This window comes from Pinus tabuliformis, chromosome 2_2 (assembly GCF_031772625.1).
Source record: "Pinus tabuliformis cultivar Carrire ecotype Pingquan chromosome 2_2, CPIR1, whole genome shotgun sequence".
Lineage (NCBI taxonomy): Eukaryota > Viridiplantae > Streptophyta > Pinopsida > Pinales > Pinaceae > Pinus > Pinus tabuliformis.
In genome coordinates, this window is record NC_142300.1 from 1,022,410,512 (window position 1) to 1,022,428,993 (window position 18,482).

General features: G+C 34.3%; 1 protein-coding gene across 1 annotated transcript; it reads left to right on the forward strand.

Annotated features, from left to right (window-relative positions):
- The first annotated feature begins 4,231 nt into the window (after positions 1-4,231).
- On the forward strand, positions 4,232-10,857 carry LOC149196832 (FRIGIDA-like protein 4a). The gene is made up of 3 exons (XM_089408451.1): positions 4,232-4,298; positions 9,986-10,161; positions 10,279-10,857. Exons 1-3 carry the CDS (start codon positions 4,232-4,234, stop codon positions 10,855-10,857), a joined length of 822 nt encoding a protein of 273 aa, XP_089264577.1.
- Positions 10,858-18,482: the final 7,625 nt, after the last annotated feature.

Consider the following 18,482-nt stretch of genomic DNA (forward strand, 5'->3'; position numbering starts at 1 on the left):
CTAGCCCACAGTTTCCAATCAGTGTAGACATCATGCACAAGTCTGATGCTAGTCTAGTCACATTGATGACAATGATAAGCATGATTTTAGATGAGTTGGACATAGGATCCTAAGAAGTGTACCCGAATTCCATGGAGGCAAGAGTCAGGTTCTAGAAAGATGTCAACTTGAAGCACAAGGACACCATCGTGGACTATTGATCTTGGCATCAGTTTGCTACTATTAACCATAGTGAAGATGTCCAAGAGTTAGTCATTCAATAGTTGTCTGAGTCATAATGATGTCTAGCATGGCTTGCTCAAGCCATTTTGTCTCACATGGGTACATGTGCATTGTAATGTAACATCATGTCAAGTGTAAGTCAAGTGTTGATAGTTGGATGTAACAGTCATAGAGTGGATGAAGAGTCATGACAGTATATCAACTATCACAAAGGGGAATGTGAAGGGTCACCCCACCCTTTGGTATAACTAGTCCCTCATAACTCATTGTGAAGGCTTTTGGTCACCGGAACTTCTAATGAGACTATATTGGAGAGAGCTTGGACAGTTTTGTAGCAAGCCTTAGCTTCTCCACTGTGCAGAGCTAGTACATCTCTTTAGAGGAGAAGGCGATTTGGGTTGTAACGTTCCACTATCTGAACTAGTGGTTATACATGGATGTATCGTATGACTTTAACTTGCACTTCTTAATATAATAAGATCCAACACGTTTCATGCATATCTTGTATTGTATTTCAGCTATCTGGTTTACTCTATATGATATATGCATATGTTTTCTTATGCATGCATGTATAGCTATCTGTGTATGTATGTATGAATATTTTTGAAATGTGCTTTTGGTTTAACCATCACTTTGGATTTCTATCTAACTTTCCTTCCATGTTGTGATGCATATTTTATCGTGTGTTCCCTTCTTCACTTCGTGCTATCACAGGTTTCCAAGGGGCACACTCATCTCAACCGTCATGTGTTAGAACATCTCATGCACCTTCCTTGGCTCACTACAGCAATCACACCCTTGCTACCAACAGAGTTATCTTACTTGCCTCTATGTGAAATTTCGGTCGAGACATTACCACACGACACAATGTTGGGACTCCTACGCCAAGCAGTCTGTGGTCTAATTAAAACTTCTTACCAGGGAGATTCAATGACATCTTGGCCGGTCGATCACCATCAACACTCACATAGCCCTCTTAGTCTTTTATTATTTTTTGAATTGTTTTCCTTTATGTTTTGATATTTAGAGTTTATGGGTATAACATGTCTTGTTAGAGCACTTTTGATTTTGATAAAGTTGTAGGTATTGCTCAAGGTTGGATTAAGAGGGAGATCTCACAATTTTAATAAAGATAAATATTTGACTCCTTCTCTTATATTTTATGTTTGGTTTCCCTATTTATCAAGATGTGTTTTTATTTTATGCTAATAACCCTTTCTTTATATTTTCTTTAGTTAGGAAAGCCTGCAAAATACACAAAAGTTATGAAGGAGAACTTAGAGGATAAACTTGAAGCATGAAATAAGTTATGTTTCAAAGGAAGCCCTTCAATAATTGATCTCATACAAGGTTTTTAAGGAAAAACTCAAGGTATGTCTTAAACCATAAGGTTTTTATAAAGTTCTTATCCTGCAAAAGGTACAATCATTCTTCTTTTTAATTTTTCTTTACATTAATGACATCATTATGTCTAGCATTTTGAATCATAAATATTCTTGTTACGATGATGAATCGTTAGATTGAATCTACCCTCATTATATTATTTTTCTTTTGGAACCCTAAAAAGCTTTAGTGTAAAACCCTAACCTAAGGGTGTGTCAATATTGATTATGAAACCATAAGCTACTTAGGGTTGTTGATGGAAGATATAATTCCTATTCCTTTGATGTTTTGGAATTCTTATGATAAAAACTCTAGACATTTAGGTTTTTATGTTAATGTTTATACTATGTATTGAAACCATAGATCTTTATGGTTTCATTAATTAGGGTTTTTGAACAAAGATTTTGTACATAAGATTCTAGGTATCAAACCCTAGGTTTATATTAGTTTGATCGAAACCCTAGTGTGATGAATTTGTTTTATACCTAATTTTTATATATTGATGTTTGTGCCATGGGTTTACCTAGTAGATATTATTGTGATATGCTTGTGCATGATTATGAAATCTTAGATATTATGTGAGTATGCTAACCTAATTATTCATGCTCGTAGTTTGTGAATTCTGGGGTTTGTAACAAAAATTTAGTAGAAGATTGCTATTACAGATATAATTATATATTTTTCAATATGATTTAGTTTTTTGGTAAAATCTAGGGTTTGCAACAAACCCTGCTAGAGTTCAACATATAAATTATGAAAAGTGTAGATCCCTTAAATGCATTGTAGGATTGATATTTAAGTCGTTATGTCTCAAAGATGGATTCTAGGTTTTGGAATATATCATAAAGGGGCTATCATATATATTTGAAAGTAATATTGAGGATCTAGATATAATGACACTGATATCTTGATTGAGTTACTTGAAGTCTTGGTATGAAGTCTAGGGTTTATGACATAACCCGAGAAAGAAGTATGTGTTTATTATTTCTCGTGAACATAAATAGGTGTTTGATGTATAAATTTTAGTTTCTTTCATTATATTTACATGATTATAGTATATTTAAATTGATTCTTTTGTATTTGGTTATACTTGTTGTTTAACTTGTGTAGGTACATAATCTTCAAGATGTTGGAGATATTCATAAGTAAAATTTAGTTGGTAATATTGGTGAGCATGATAAATGAACTTATGATGATAAACATGATATTATATGAACAAATGAAGCCATGATAGGTTCTATGATGTTATAGAAGAAGTGGTTGACCTTCCGAAATTAAGATGGATCCTGGTTAGAATAAATGAGTACATCTATTGATTTAAGAGGAAGGGCATATTATGATGGCCATGATGGATACCTTGAAGAAGAAATAAAAAATAAATAAAAGTACTACAATGTATTAAGGATGTATTGATTCTACTGAAGAAATGAAGGAAGAAAATCTTCCGACTAGTTGCATATGAATAGCTTGATATAAGTGGCATCAAGATGATTGAGGACCCCTAAGGTTTTTGTTTACATGTATATGTATATTTGAAATTTAATTGTGAGTTAAGGTTTTTTTTTAAAAGGTAAATCTCTCTGTGAAGAAGAATGAACAATTAGGAAACATGCTTGGACAAATAGATATATCTATTTTATTAGGAAGAGATGAACCATATAATGGTGGATGATTGGGAGGACATCTGATTGGCCTATGTGTATTTGATGTATAGATCCCAAAGCGGGAGGGTGGGATTGGTATTGGAGCTCTGACCTTGGATACACACCTAGATCCATTGTTGCATGGTTAGCTAGTAAGCCTCATGGTACCTAGACTGGCTCAAAGATTTAGTCCATCTTAGTCCCACATGGATAGATTACGCTAGTTAGGAATCTAGTCTACTACAATGAGTGTGATACAACTCTTTGTAGTTGATTTTGTAGATCTTCCATGTACCTATATAAATATATATGTAATTATGAATACCTCCCTATTTAAGAGGGAGTTTTAAAGAATATAAGTAGGGTCGGCCTTCATAATTGTACTTGAGTCATAATAAAATGTATTTATCAAAAATAAAGATAGATAAATTGACTTATTAAATAAACTAACTTATTAAAGCATGGGTTTCATGCTTAGATCAACTGTTTATAGGTCAAAGCCTCCATTAAAGGCATATAGGGTTTATCTCAAGTGTCCTTGTCCATGTGATATTGTAAAGAACCCTTATTGGGATTTATTTGTCAAAGAATAAAATTATTTTACAGTAAAAATACGTCAACTAGGCTTCCTCCACTAAGTCAGCCTCAAAATGGACAAGTCAGACTAAAATTAGTAGTAGAATCACTAGATAAAGTAAAAAAATTGACATCATTTGAAACAATCTAACAACAAGTTGGATCTACAACTTTTGGGCTAAGGAAACGTACAAATTTCAAGAGAAGAAGAGGAAAAAGTGTTTTGAATAAGAAGGAGCTCTCTTACAAGCATAAGAAGTCAAAATTCTCTCTCTTTCTCTCACATGCGTGAAGATGTGAAGCTACTAGTAGGGTCGAAATTCTAAAAATTGCTGGGGAAGTCAAAATTCTGAAGTTGTTGGTGAAGCTTGGGATGGAATTTCTCGGAAGATTTTGGGTTGTAGCCGATGAAAAAGAAGAGGCTATTGAACCTTGCATTATCTAATTGGAATGATAAGTTGGTGGAGGCGGAAGGTTTGTTGGCCTAGGGTCCGTGTCTATCTCATTTGAATTAGTGAAGGAAGATTTCTTGACTACATTTTCCACTATATAGGGGTTTTCTTTCCTGGTTGTACGCCTACATCTAGTGTCCTTGATATTTGTGTTTTGGTTTTGGTCGTTGCTTGAACATAAGAAAAATAATAATAATCACAATTAATTATCAATAAGGGGAAACCATTTTTCCTTTTTTTTTTTCTAACAAGGATTACCTAACTCCCTTCGAAAATTGACAATACAACTCCCCTTGTTATGTACATGCCATCAATGTGAAACTATATGTCCTTCTCCTTTAGTTGGATGAAATAATCCTTGTTCTAGGTCATGTGGAAGGATGCTCGAAAATCAATATATCATATGTTGTTTCTTATTGAGCTTGCATATAAAATTCTAATGAGAAATATTTACTGAAATGGGAAGAAAACCCATCTACCTTAGCTAATGTAGCCACATGATCCTTACTGGACCCCTTCTTCTAAATTGGACACTTAGTGGAATCATGCTCGAACTCGTGGTAATGGAAGTGCTTGATAGTATGGAGATCTTTCTTCTTCTTCTTTCCCTTCTGACTCGACTCAACCTTCTCTTAGCCCTTTTTTCGCTTGGATTTTTTGCCTTTTCTTGCAAGGGAAATGTTTTCCTCATCCTTAGTATTTGTTGACCTTCAAACCATTGTCCCCCTCTAGATTTATTTTTAGACGCAATCACTCTATATCCTCTCCCATCTTGGTAGATTTTCCTTGCCATTGACTACATCCTAAAAATTATCCCAAGAGCGTAAGAGTCACAACGTAATTTTCTACTATAAGCACACCCATTCCACCTAACTCATCTCGAACTTAAGTCAACTTTGAAATATACGTGATGATGGACTCACCTTTGCTCATCCAAATAATCCTTATCTTGTCCTTCAGAGAAAGCTTCCCAACATCACTAGAACCATGATATAGATCTAAGATGCCTTTAAAAATCTCATATTCTATCTTGTTATGAAGGAGATGAGGAATAATATGATATTTTATCCACTCAAGAATGATCCTCCTCGCCTTAATTTAATTCTTGTTATGTTGGATCAAATATCGGGGATCTTGAGGTGGAGATAGTTGGCTCTTTACAAATCATAACACCTAAGTATATTTTAACACCACTAAGATCTACTCCCTCCATGAGAAGACTTTAGAGGTTCCCTCTAAATATGGATCTTCCCTTAGTCCTTCGAATGTCATACTATTATACAAATAATTTCTCTTCAAAACTCAAGTGCAGACCTTCCTTCCTGATCTATGCTCTTCACTAACTGATCAAACTCGTGTTGGTATTTATGTTGTTATGTTCTCTTATACCATTTGGAATTTCTATGAAAATCTACAACTACTTAGATGATTATTTGAAAAACAAGATAACTAGATACTGAAACCAAATTTACTTTCACCCGGGTACAAATTTTATTAATAACTTATAAGCAGTGGAATAAAACACTAGACATAAAAATATATCACAAAAATTTAAATGCTTGCTTACCTAGGAAACATAAATGTGAAAGCCTGCTTTCTTTTGTGTGGAATGACTTTGATGGTTTTTGAGAAATTACATCTACTACAAAGCAATATATCTCTCTGAGAATACATTTCTTCTAATGCTAAACTAGCCTCGACTTACCTAGAAAAACCTTGATCCCGCTCCTTGATCTTGGTACACCAAAAATAATTATTTCCTTTGGCCTATTTCCTTGTGCAACATATATCGTATTTTCTAGTGCACCAGGACCCTATTTCTTTGTGTAAATTAGTTTGTATTCCCTAGCACAAATTTGTTCCTACATTTGCACATACTTTCTCCTCAAGAATGTGCACCCATAAACAAAGAATGATATCATAAAACTTGTGTAGAATTGTGCCTTCATCCTTCTCTTTATAGGTAAACTTCGATCCCTGCAAGGAGGTCCAACTTAATTTAGAAGTTGCGTTATTATACGAGTTAACTCAGAGTCTAACTGATTCTCTCTCCAATAAACACTTTGATTATTAACTCATTCTTCCTTCAATCAAGACTAAAGACTAACACATTCTAACTAATAATGTAATTCCCACCTCGTTCTATAGTCAAACTAATGAAGCCTATACTCAACTAAATTTCCAACTCTAGGCATGAAATCTTGATGATTGATCAAGTAAATTGGAAATAACTCTTCATAATTTAAGATTAACTCATGATCTCGCACTCATGCTAAGAAGAAGAAAAATCGTTGGCATTCTAGCTAATGCACAAGCTAGAAGACCTTCCATGCTACATTTTCAAAAAATACCTATAAATATTGAATTAATATATGAGAAGTTATATGCATACATACACACATACTTACATTAACAACTTTGTAAATTTTAACTTTAGATAAATAAATTTTGATCAACTTCATTCATCTTTGTTATGTGAAACATTATTTTAATCTAATTAGAAACGAGTTCAATAATTTCAGGCTCTTGGTATGAAATCAATGATATAAGTGGTTGACCACAGCGCTATATTGAAGTAAATTTTTGTCATTTGCAAAGATCTCATTTGATAGGATTTTACGTTTATTTTAATTTAAATATGATCACTTATGCATTAAAAATTATTTATATTCACAACAGTAAACTAAGTATTACTATGTTTTTTATTTAAATAATTAAAAAAAAAAAAAAATGTAATTTCTTCTTTATTTTATAGTGATATTTTAAATAAACATAGTAAAAACATTTATAAAATTAAGCGTTTATAACAGTGAAAAATGATTAAGAGCATGTATTTCCTCTTAGCTGATTAGAGAGAAATAGAGTTTGTGCACTTCTATAAACTTTATAAATCAAATTTCTCTATGGAAGGGGATCTCATGTCTCAAAATTAAAGAGGTTTCATAAGCCAACTAATGATGATAATAAGCAAGAGAGACTCATAACATTTCTATATAACAATTAATTAACTTGCACTCAGAGATAATAATCAATTATGGTTAACCACTTACATGTAAAGATAACAACCAATCATAATCAAGTTAGTTTTCATTATACAATAATAACTAATAATGATTAAACTAACTTAGAGATAACAATCAGTAATAATTAAATTAACTCATAGATAACACTCAATTATTATAATTTAGGCAACCATATAAATTTAAAAAACAAAAAGGTGTATGACTAGCATTTGCACCAAATGTTGCAAAGGAAATGCTATAAGGCATAAATTGAGGAACAATTCCGACATGGGAATGGGAAAATGTACATAAGATGCAGATATGTAGCATAAATGAGATTCTAAAGATGTATAAATTGAAGTTTATTTAGGGTGCTTAAGTCTATATTTTGTTTTAATTATTGAATTAATATTGCATATAAATCTCATAAAATTCAACCAACTTATAATTGAGGGCTCTGATCTCTAAGTTTGACTTTGGGTCATTAACATGGTAATGCACTATCGCAACCACTAAACCACATAACAACAAACAAAAGACTACAAAATGTTACGATCATTGCTATAGTAAACCCAATGACTCTACAGACAATAATTTATTCTTTACTCGAAGAGAATATTTCTTAACCATATCCACAAAAAGATTGCAAGGTGGAAAGCATTATGCAGAACAGAATCTTTGTTATTATAACTTGTAAGTTGTAGCATTGTTCCAACCAATAAAACTATCTTCATATTTTGGAAGATAAAATGGAAATAAGTTTTGAAGAATTCAATAAAAAATGTCCAAGATCATTGGATCACATGATTAATGGTACCCTGTCCTATGAATCTAATATTTTTATGCACTTACAATTAAGGGAGAAAACAAGGTCCAAACAATGTATACCACAGGGACCAATAAATAGTATATTTGCTAATCCTTTCTAGGATCAGAAAAAACTACATTACTTCTCCTTAAATCCTTCACAATCAAATTATACAATTGTTGTACAACACAAGGCCCATGCTGTTGTCAATAGTTCTGATTGAGAATGCGACCAGATTCCTTCAATCTCATACAATGATTAATGCACCAATTATACAATTGGTGTACAACACAAGACTCATGTTGTTGTCAATCAAGCAATAGTTCTGATCGAGAATGCGCCAGATTCCTTCAATCTCATATAGTGATTAATGCACCAAACACAGATGTACTAGTTGCAGCGACTTTTATATCATTTTGCTGATGTTGTCATGTCAAAATCAATGTGATACAATTAAGTCACCTTTAAGAAGAACCTCATTGCAATTTCTATACAAGGATGTCTGTCTTATCATTACTCATTCTAATTTCACCTCTTTTATTGTCAGACATCACGAATTAGCCTCCAAATGCTTGCTTCATCCACAGACCAGTGAATTACCTTTTATAAATATTTTGTTTGAGCATTGGAACTCAATAACATTTACAAAATTATAAAAAGTTTATCTCCAATCAATTTCTATTCTTTTCTTTTTCTTTTTCTGATTTCCACTTGTTATTGTTATATAAATATATAAACTTATTTTATAATACTTTAAAAATAGAAATTTTCAGATATTATAATCCCTAAATCCTTTCATCCCATTCTTAATGACTTTTGCAATTGGAAATAGGGCTTTGCAATTAGGTTCCCTTTGCATTAAACTCTACAACTGACCTACCACGGTTAGTGTTGGAGTCCTTGGAGGGGTTTTATTCTCTTGAACAAAATTCAAGTGACAAGAAAGAGTTTGGGCTCCCGGCTCTACGCCAGGCCTGTACATTATTACTGGAATCCCTTGTACCTGTTTTGGCAGATCCTATTTTGGGTGTTGAACATCCAGTTCTGCCCTTAAATATAAAAGAGCAAGCCAAAAGTATTGCACATGAATGGAAGTCGAAGATAAACCTTGAAGGAGATGTTGCCAATGGCAATTTTTTGGAGGCCCGGGCCTTCTTGCAACTTCTAGCTACTTTTGGAATTGCGTCAGAGTTTGATAAAGATGACTTATGCAAGATTGTTCTTGCATTTGCACGGTGCAGGGAGACACCTGAACTTTGTCGTTCCCTTGGACTTGAATAAAAAATGCCAGCTTGGTTGGCTGGTGTTCTATAATGTTAGCCACAGTGGCTAGGCTGGCAAAATTTCCATCCATTTTGGTAGATAGGATTTTTGTTGTTTTTCTGGCATTCATGGCTAGCTTGGTTTTTTTGAGGGACTGGTGGATTTTATCAGTATACTTGGTTGTGGCTCATTGAGTTGAAGATAAATTTTGGTAATCCTGGCTATAGTAAACCTTCCCAACGTTTTTTGTTTAGTCCAGTGAACGGGTTTCTAAGTTGATGGGGTTGGTAGTCTTTTCTTTAGATCTCAACATTTCATATGCAAGGCAGATACTCAGTGGCCTCTACTAGGTAGACATCTTTTTATGAGGTAGAAAGTTGTATGTAAGTTATTTTGTTGATATTAATAAAGGCACATGAAGATGATCAGCTATGGTAAAGTGTCATAAGGCCTTTCATGAGTGGGGAACTGTTTACTTATGAAAATGGTCTCAAGCTGGCATAGCTGTTATCTTTATTGACAAATCCGTTGAAGTTGTCTGTATTGTTTTTTCTTTCACAGTAAACTATCTTTTGGTATTTCAAATGTTTGTGACATATTCAGATTAACTGAAAATTTTGTGACAATTTCATGCAGATGTTGTAGAAACCCTAGTCAATAGTGGAAAACAAATTGAGGCAGTCAACTTTGCTCATGCATTTGGGCTGACAGAGAAGTTTGCACCTGTTCCTTTGTTGAAGGAATATCTGAAAGATGCTAAGAAAACTTCTAAGGCAAGTTTAAAAAGCGGGAATAACTCTATTGTTGCACAAGTACGATTGTATTACTCTTATACAAAATGTCTTGTTATGTGATGATCATTTTAGCTTAGTATTGTTGGTTATATCGGAAGTTCCTTTTTTGACCGATATTTTTATTTGCTGCTACAGAATGAAGTAAATACAAAAGAGCTTTCTGCTTACAGAGCTGCTATAAAGTCAATTAAGGAGCACAAACTTGAATCGCAGTTCTCACCAGATCCTCTTCAAAAGCGTGTAGCTCAGCTAGAGAAAGCTAAGGCTGACAGAAAAAGGTCTGCAGGTGCTATTAAGTCTCAACCTAAGCATCCTCGTGCCAATGGAGGAAATGCTGGTGTATATATGCCTCCGTTAAGTGCAGAGGAAAGAACTCCGACTCTTTATGCTTCTTCCAATGGTGCAGACAGAAGCTTTTATAGGTCTTTGGATAGAGTACAATATTGTGGTGCAGCTCCAGGTGTTACATCCTACAACCGACAGGGCCAAAATGCATATGACAGATCAAACCAAGGATTATATGGAGCAGGCTATGGTGTTGGAAATAGGACTCCAGTCTCGCTCTCAAGGCCATATATGTATCCATCAGATAACATGGGGCCTTCATTGTTGGGTTCCGATTCTTACAATTCCTCTACTAATTACAACAACCATCACTTTGGCAGTAGACTGCCTGCCCCTCCTCCAGCTTATCAGTCTTCTTTTATACATTAGGTAGGTACGGTGCTTATCTTACCGTGGTCAAGCAAGTTCTGATCTTATCAGGCCCCATAAAACCTTTTCTATTGGATGTGGCTGGTAGTAAGCACTTAGCTTTGAAGAGGTTTTTTGACTTTGTTTCTGTAAATCTAAAAGATTGGCAAAGTTCATTTGGCAGCTTTTCACAATTTTCAGTGGTGTTTTCTTCTATTAAGGAATCTTCTATTAAGGAATTTTATTTTTGTATGGTATTGAGTGCTTCATCACTTTCCGAGGTTACTATATACTGTAGTGTTTATAGTTCAAAGATGATTCTATGCATAATTTTGGTATTTTTTTATTTTTTTGACAAATCAGAGAGGATCAATCTGTCTCTTTGTGGAAGATTAAAATTTGGTGAATAATATATCATTTGTGATCTTGTTCGGAGCTCATAACACAAGACTTTCAATTGCATTGTATGCCGAGGGCTGGTCTTGTGCTGAATATGATTTAATTGTCCACTTGCACATTACCTCATTGGTACCTGTTTACTCTACGCCTATGAAGCGAATCAGATTTTATTTTGATTAGTCCAATTGTAAGGCTATTTTTGAAACTGGACCCTGCCCCTCTTAAGGCGCTGCATGATTTAAATCCGCCTTTTTGAGCAGAAATGATTTGTAGTGCTAGTGGTATAGTTGTTATACCCTGCATTAATATTTTTGTGTTCTCTGTAACGAGGACAAAGCACATTGGAGTTATATGTCCCATCTAGAACTAGCAATTGCCTCAAAAGGTACAAAGAGAGGCCAATAGGATTATTAAATTAGAATTGTTGAATTTCTCTAGAAGAGATGTTGGTTCAAGCCCACAAGAGCAAAGAGATTTGATGTTTGGAGTTCTATGATTTTTAGACACCATATTTCTTTAAATACAACTTAATTTTAGAAAAAGTTCAACCGCAATGCAGTTCTTCCATGCAGACATACACTTAAATCGCTATTGGGCTTATGATATTGACAAATTCAAAGTAAAGTGGTATACAAGAGAATGTACCAAGCTAAACCATAAGTTACACATCTTCAGACCTAAAAAAGTACATAAAAATGGTTTGGCATATCAATAGCAATATCATAATTGCTTTTCCTTCCACATACATACAATTTCTCCAAAGGCAAGGACAAGAAAATTTTTCAGCTCTAGTGAGCACCAGTGGGTCACCAAAACGAGTGACCACTAATGGCTTTCACATTTATACAAGGAATTGGCAAGGGACTTTACATGGACTCCACTCAACTTTAGACACAGCTTCAGCCAATATGGAGAGTGATTGAAATTGAACATAGCTAATTAGTGGCATTGGCTCACAGTAATACACCAAGTATAAAATATTTAAGCTTTTACAGAAGTAAGGAGTAAGAAAAATTATGAAGCTGAGAGAAGTAGATTTAAATCAATCAAAGCTTGTTGAACGGCTATAATGTCCATAGAAATAATCTTCCAATGTTCTGCTCTCATGTACAAGATTTACACTTTGATCTGGACGACTGTTTGATACCAAATCATCATCAACTACAAGCATTGCAAGTGATAGATGAGTTTGGATGTCACAGCTCCCAGAGTTTTCTCCAGATTCATCCTCAATCAATTCATCTAATTCCATGGACATTGTCAATTACCTCTCGGTCCAATAAGGTAGGTCATCTCCTTCTCCTCGTAGTAATTTCAAAGTCTGCAATAATAAGTTATAGACAAACAATGAGGAAGAATAAGTTCACGTTCTTATATTAACATTTATCCATTGTTTGAAATTTCACAAAGTCAGTTTAATGCAAAGGTAAGCCACTTTATTTGGGGAAACCAAAGCTTTCAATTCAAATCTTGCAATCCAGATTTCAGCTAGGATAGTGATTCTCAGGAAAGCTATATACTCTCTTGATATTGGAGCAAAAGCAGATATGCTGGCTCTTCTTGCCTATTTAGGGAGGGGTAATTTTCATACTGAAGCTTTGGTTTGAGATATGATGTAATCTCTTGTGCTAATATTCAAAGAATATTATATTTCATTAATGGAAAAATAGATTATTGGCAATTGAGTCTTTGAATATTTTTCCATAATCTACCATCAGCATTTATGGCTAACCTGTTTAAGGGTGATGATTTTAAAAATTGAACTACTAAACAAATGTTTAGATTACAACCCTAAACACTAGGTCTAAACACCCTTTACTCTATGTCAGAAGGATATCAACTCAATATTTCATGTGCCATTCTTCGTTATGGGAAAAAAAAATTCTAGCACTAACTCCTCACAGGAAAGGAAATGTCTTCAAGAAACTAAATTTGACATAAGATCAGAAACTGGAACATATATATGCAACTAATGAGAATAAGAGTAATTACTCTGTTCATTCGAGGTTGAAACTAAGCTCCCTTCAACCGATCATCTTGGGTACCTGCTTGAGGTACTGGAGAATAACGAAGATGAGCCTAAGCGGGACAATGATGATCAAGAAAGGTAGAGACCCTCATCCACAGTCTGCAGTTCTCTAAAATAAAGAACATGACAAAGATTTTACTTAGAAAACAAGTTGTCAATAATGGGTTCCCGGAAGTAGTTGAATAGAAGCTACTTTGTTTTGTTTTGTTGATTATTATAAAAAGGTAATGATCAGTGAGTTACTTTCCTTGCAACAGCTATGGACATAACCTTCCAGAAAGTCCATTTTCAAATCTTAATGGATCCAATGATATTAAAACAATATTATATACTGCAAAGAAAACAATGGGGAACATGCCCACTATTTCCAAAGTTTTAACACAAGCATCATCAATATCTGCTATCGATAAGGAACTTACTTGTTCTATATGCCTAGGTACTTAGAATAATCTCTTTTTTTACATTGTTATTTCAATGATTTATCTGTATTCTAACAACAGACAACAAAATCTAAAACTTCTACCCATAAATCTATGTGCAAATGCCGTTGTGGAGCCGAAGAAATTACCGTGTAGCCACTTATTTGGTTTCAAATGTGTGCCAAAGGTGAGATAAACCAAGCACTCATTTTCATTATTAAATCAATATATTTTTGAAAGAACATATATAACTGATTCAGGTTGCCATTCGTGTGAATTCTGTTGGTGCAGGTAATTAAATTGTCTGAGGAGTGCCACGAGATACATCAAGGATTTTATCAGTATACTTGGTTGTGGCATCCATGAGTATACTTGGTTGCTACCACTTAAATACTTTATTTACAAGTCTTTTTTTATTTGTGAGATAAAAGGGAGGGAATTCAGAGTGATGCTCCTATTAAAATTTTTGACTCCGATCGACCTATTATGGCCATTAAATTCTGACTCCCATGGACCGACGGATATTATTATTTTTTCTCTGTATAAATAGGTCAATCTCAAATTTTAGGAGAATGACTTGGAGTCAATTAGAGATTCGCATGTTTCAGTACGTGAAAAATTTCCTCATGGTTTCAGAACCGTAACTGACCTAGCCTCGAAATGTGTTGCATTTGAGAGATCTGAAAGCCCATCCATGAACCTAAGTTGCTCGTTCTGTTGAAATTTGAGTTGAGTTGAGTTAGGTTGGGTTGAAAATATGTGGTTAACATTTTTTACGATAGTGGATTGTTAATTTGCTGTAGCGATTTAGATTAAGTTGAGGATAGAATTTTTTTAATATTACTATATTATTAAAAACATATCTGATGTGTAAAATTAACATAGATTTATTTTAAGTACGGATCTAACCTAAGTCAAGAAAAATCAAATTGTATAGATCCATTTTAAGTACGCGATCTAACGAGAAAGATCAATTTTTTTCACTGGAAAAGGATCTCAAATTTTTTCACCTGCAAACTTCTTTAGAGTGAAAAATAGAACGTGTTGATTTTTATAATTTAAATTGTATCTTTGAATGTCAAAAAAGGTATATATAAAATGAAATAAATATTTTAACCATAAAAATTTATAAAAAAGTTAAATGATATATAATATATATGTAATTGAAATTAAAATATTTTATATTTTATCATCAAAATTAAAACATTGCAGCAATCCATTTATCGTTCAATATATCATTTTAAACCCTTTTGGGCATTTCTTTTTGATTTATACAGATGGTGTTTCACATAGATTGTGAACATTGGTCCTCAAAGATCTGACTGAATTGCATTGTTTTGGTCATGATTTGTGACCATCACTAGAAAAGACAATCTCACAAATCCTTACTAGATATTCTGGAATAAATTTCACAATAGTTTGGTAACGATTACTAAAATCTTACCCTCCATGGACACACATTCCACTGGCCACAAGTGCTTCAGTATTTCCATCGAGAGTATACAAAATCTTATTGGGGATGGATATGTCAAGCTGTTAATTTCCTAATATATGGATAAATTTCCAATCTATTCTCTAGAGACTGTCACTTTGCATTTAAGTAATTTCATTCATCCTCTTATGTAGATCTCAACAAGTTTCCTTCAACCGATCATCTTGGGTACCTGCTTGAGGTACTGGAGAATAACAAAGATAAGCCTAAGCGGGACAATGATGATCAAGAAAAGTAGAGACCATCATCCACAGTGTGCAGTTCTTTAAAATAAAGAACATGACAAAGATTTACTTAGAAAACAAGCTCTTAATAATGGGTTCCTGGAAGTAGTTGAATAGAAGCTACTTTGTTTTGTTTTGGTGATTATTATAAAAAGGTAATGATCAATGAGTTTCTTTCCTTGCAACAGCTATGGACATAACCTTCCAGAGAGTCCATTTTCAAATCTTAATGGATCCAATGGTATTAAAACAATATTATATACTACAGAGAAAACAATTGGGAACATGCCCACTATTTCCAAAGTTTTAACACAAGCATCATCAAAATCTGCTATCGATAATGAACTTACTTGTTCTATATGCCTTGGTACTTAGAATATTCATTCTTTTTACATTTTTATTTCAATGATTTATCTGTATTCTAACAACAGACAACAAAATTTGAAACTTCTACCCATAAATCTATGTGCAGATGTCGTTGTGGAGCCGAAGCAATTAGCATGTAGCCACTTATTTTGTTTCAAATTTCTGTCAAAGGTGAGATAAACCAAGCACTCATTTGCATTATTAAATCCATATATTTTTGAAAGAACATATATAACTGATTCAGGCTGCCATTTCTGTGAATTATGTTGGTGCAGGTAATTAAATTGTCTGAGGAGTGCCCTATCTGTGTGAAACACAAGGGCAACGAGGGCTTTAAACTTTCTGCAAGGAGAGATTTACAATTTGATTATTACCCTTGGGAAAGAGAGCCAGTCCCACACCAAATGTGTCGTAGTTATACAAAATATACATCATGATACTCAACTTGGTCCATTTCTCAGATGGCACCGGGTCTAAAATATAAAACAATTTGAAAATGGTGCAAATGCAATCCTTTGTACCTATATGAAGATACAGATAATGTACACAGTGCCCCGAGATACATCAAGGATTTTATCAGTATACTTGGTTGTGGCATCTGTCACCTTTAATACCCTTCCAAGGCCCTATTACCGATTACAGTATGGTGCCCATTCTCAAGCTGTCAAATGAATGAAATAGTAAAAACCTATTGGTTGAAATTGTTCCATGCTTGCAGGCTCACTATTTTGTCAGTCTACTCTTCATTCTTAGCACTTGTGCTGATGCATAACAGGTTTAACTCAGATAGGAATCCAAAGTTGACAAACAATTTCTCGTGGCTCTCAATTAAGAGTGGAGATACTCACAGGGAACAGTAATCCGGGAGCCTATAAACATGGCGCTGAACCATTATACTCAATAAGCACTCTGTTTCGTCTGGGAAGCAATCATACAGGAGAAGGCACCCTCGAAATATTATGAACACTATCAATTTCATCAAAATTATAATTAAATGAGATTCACCAAAATTCTAACGTGAGGAAAAAGATAAGATTTAATAATTTTATTAATCTGAAACCAATGAACATAAAAGCAGGTAAATCAGACTTTAAAAGCACATCAGTATAAAAACAACTAGGATGCCAAAGCAGATCCTATACATAGGCTATCAAACCCAAAAAAACAAAATAAGTATGTAGAAGAAAGAGGCACAAAAATGTGGCATGAAAACAAATGTATTCTAGACACAGATGAACATAACTTACCGCAACCAATAACAGCCGCAAGCTGAAGGGTAGGTGTTGGAGCACACAGGAAGGGGGAAATAAAATGGAAGACAGTTTGTAAACGAATAGTTGAATGGTGGATAAAGATCAAATCCATCAGAGATGCCAGCACGTATTCATGCATGGAAGAATCCTCATGATAGAGTGTCGTCTCAAATATAGGTAGAGGCCTGAAAAAAATGAGTCTGGAATTGAAGCAGCAGGAGCATGCCAATTTAAGTGCCAACAACCTGGTCTCTGAATCTTTAGATTGCAATCCATTTCACAGATAAATTGCTAGTCTAGACTTCATCAAAGCTTCCTCCTCCTCCTTTGCCTCTTTCTCTAGCACATACTAAATCACCAAAATGAAATAACCATTAACTTCTGAAAATAAATGTTAAACGCTAAACCCTAAAGCCCCATTTTTAATAATAAATCCTAAATGTTAACACTCGGCTACCTTCAAATTATAAAATCTAAAACCTGCACTCTAGAACAGAGTCGTTTGCTGTTGGCGTTCTCAAGTCTAAACCCTAGACTCCTAAGTGAGATATGCAGTTTAAAATACATCATTTATACTCTAAACACAATGTTAATGGATCCTTAAAACCGAAATCATGAACCCCAACCTATCGTTGCAGTTTAAATTCTAAGATATGAATCACGAACGTGGTTGATCTCTACTGAACTTTAAAATTCAATCCTGAACCTTAAATGACATAAATTAAATACCTATAAAAGACGATCTTGATCGAAAATGGAGCTGCAAATCTTCTCCTCCACATCATAAAGCATCTTCTCATTCGAGGATTTGCCAAACCATAATTCGAACATTGCTTCCCTGAGGGCATGAAAACTGAAATCTACAATGCATTTGGCATAATCCACCAAACTCTGGGCCTCGACAACGGAATTGGCGTTAAGGGCTCGGCGAAGCAGCTGAGAGCAAAGTTGTTTGCGGGTACTGAATGGCAAAACAAAACCCTCAGATTTGAGGGAATCCAAAATTCCGCTCAGGGCCCGCAGATCTTTACACTCGGACATAAAATTGAAGCGGTCTATCCGCACTGAATTGGGATTTTCAAACTGAGCAGGCAGCCAGAAATTTGTCTACAGATAACTATAGAAAATTCAAAAGATTCCAAGGAAATCGAAACTCCAGCGAAGCCATCACTACTGTCTGCGAAGGGTTTCGAGTGGGTAATCTCTACAGCATGAGATAAACAGGGAGTTCAACCAGCGCTGATTAAAATTCCAACTATAATGATCTGATCCAACGGCACAATCTCTTTTAATCGTCTAACACATCAGATCAGTGGTCGAAAATAGGACACGGTGGCATATAAGGGAGTTCTTCCCAGAGGGAAACGCCTTACGGCGTAATTATACAGTGGCATATGCTTATCAACCCCTTGGTTTGTTAATGGATAACCTGTTATGGTGTACACAATCAATAAATATGATTAG